This window comes from Aplysia californica, unplaced genomic scaffold (genome assembly GCF_000002075.1).
Source record: "Aplysia californica isolate F4 #8 unplaced genomic scaffold, AplCal3.0 scaffold00920, whole genome shotgun sequence".
NCBI lineage: Eukaryota > Metazoa > Mollusca > Gastropoda > Aplysiida > Aplysiidae > Aplysia > Aplysia californica.
The window spans coordinates 47,733-49,541 of NW_004798190.1; the positions used below are offsets into that span (position 1 = coordinate 47,733).

General features: G+C 38.1%; 1 protein-coding gene across 1 annotated transcript in view; it reads right to left on the minus strand.

The window, feature by feature from the left end:
• Positions 1-885: 885 nt before the first annotated feature.
• The window catches only part of LOC101856137, a 19,356-nt gene continuing 18,432 nt past the window's right edge, over positions 886-1,809 (minus strand). Inside the window, exon 5 of the mRNA XM_035972947.1 lies at positions 886-913. Coding sequence (XP_035828840.1) covers positions 886-913 — 28 coding nt within the window. The remainder of the gene's footprint in view (positions 914-1,809) is intronic.

A 1,809-nucleotide genomic window follows, 5' to 3' on the forward strand; every position in this document is an offset into this window, starting at 1 on the left:
GGGGGGGAGCATTTCTTTGAATGTCTTGATAACGACTCTGAATATCCTTATGATTTTGGTAGAGTTGAAAGAACATTAAATTTGGTCTCTAACCTCATGGTGCTAGTAACTCAAAAATGTGAGATAGAACTTTGTAATTCTGAGATAGCAATACTGTATTGAATAGGGATAGCTGAGTGCATGTGAAGTACTTAAGACTCAGCTCAGGGTTTTTATAGTTCTACCCAACCCAGCGCGACCCCGGGTGGTGGATAGGGAAAAGAGCTTCAAGTGGGAAACTGCGAAACATTATCAAACCAGAGAGAGATGGCCATGGATAGTTTATAGGGCATAAAGAACCCGGTAGCACAGGTGATTCTGTAACCCCCCCCCCAAAAAAAAAACCAACAAAAAAACCAAAAAAAACCAACAAAACAAAACCCACCCCCCTCCCGAAAAAAAAGGAACAACAACCCAAAAAAAAAACAACTAACACCTTAAATGTTCAAATAAGGGACGCCTTGTTTTGTGTCATTATACATATTTTTTTTAACGCAAGAGGGAAGCCGGAAGCCATTTGTGCCATTAATTGTTTTGGAGATGTGGCCATTACAGCAGGTTTGACAGTACTACGGCTTTAAAAAGACCGGAAATGCGTCTAGCATGGCGTTTAATAAAGGTGAAAAAAAATCATAAAACACACAAAAGATATCACCATAATACATAAATGCAGTAGAGAAAATAGCTGAAATGAACAATATAGTGAAAACGTACCTTGAAAGACCATCTCAAACCCAGACCCTTGACCTTTGGTTCCTGGGTAATACTCCAAGTGCACATCTTTATAGAATTCTATTTTCTCAGCATATGTTCTACCGCACCATTTTATGGGTGGACCTGAAATGATTAAGGCAATACTTTTTCTTCTGTTTCTCTAAAAAAAAAAAGTTCAAGAAAAACAACACATCGAGTGAGAGTGGACAAGACAACAGACATAATCTCACCATCCTCATAAACAACTAGTAGAGAAATCAATCACACAAAGTGACTTCCTTTACTGCTATTGCCCCCACCCACCCAAACCCCACCCCTTTTTTCTCCTCCTCCATCGTCCAGTTGCTGCTTTCTTCAATCAGGTTATCCGTCCAAAGCAGCAAATAAACAGCCAAAACCACCAGCGTGTACGGTGTACCTGTTAGGTGCTTCCCTGTCGCTCACAGGAGTCCCGAGTTCTAGCCCTAATGGAGAGAATCTTTATGAATTCTCTGGGTCTTCTTGCGGGGAGTTGTATCCCTATGAGCAAAGCTCAAAAGCCGGCCTCTTACATAAATTGTCTAAATAAAATGAAAGAATGAATAAATGAATGAATGAATGAATGAATGAATGAATGAATAACTGAATGAATGAATGAATGAATGGAGAAATGAATAAATAAACAGATAAATAAATTAATTAAAATGTATAAATTAATAAATAGAAAAAACCCATCCCAAAAGAATTATTACTGTTTTAAGCGTTCCAACAATTGTTGCCGTCAATACCAAATTTAGATAAAACCACTATTATTTATTTCTTGGGTTCCAAAGTGAGTCCCTCTTTCAAACAAGAAAGAGTCCCATGTTTAAAATTTCACAGAAAAAAAGCCAACTCTTGATCGTAATGGTACCATGGCGTCATGCCCTAGATACTTGTACTCTTTATCAAGTTGAACTGATTTCTTAACACCTCCCGTTTCACATCTAGCTACTATGTGTCCATTCTCTACTACATATTGAAACGCGGAACATGGATATCGACTTCATTTTAGTCGCAAATTCATACTGAAACCCC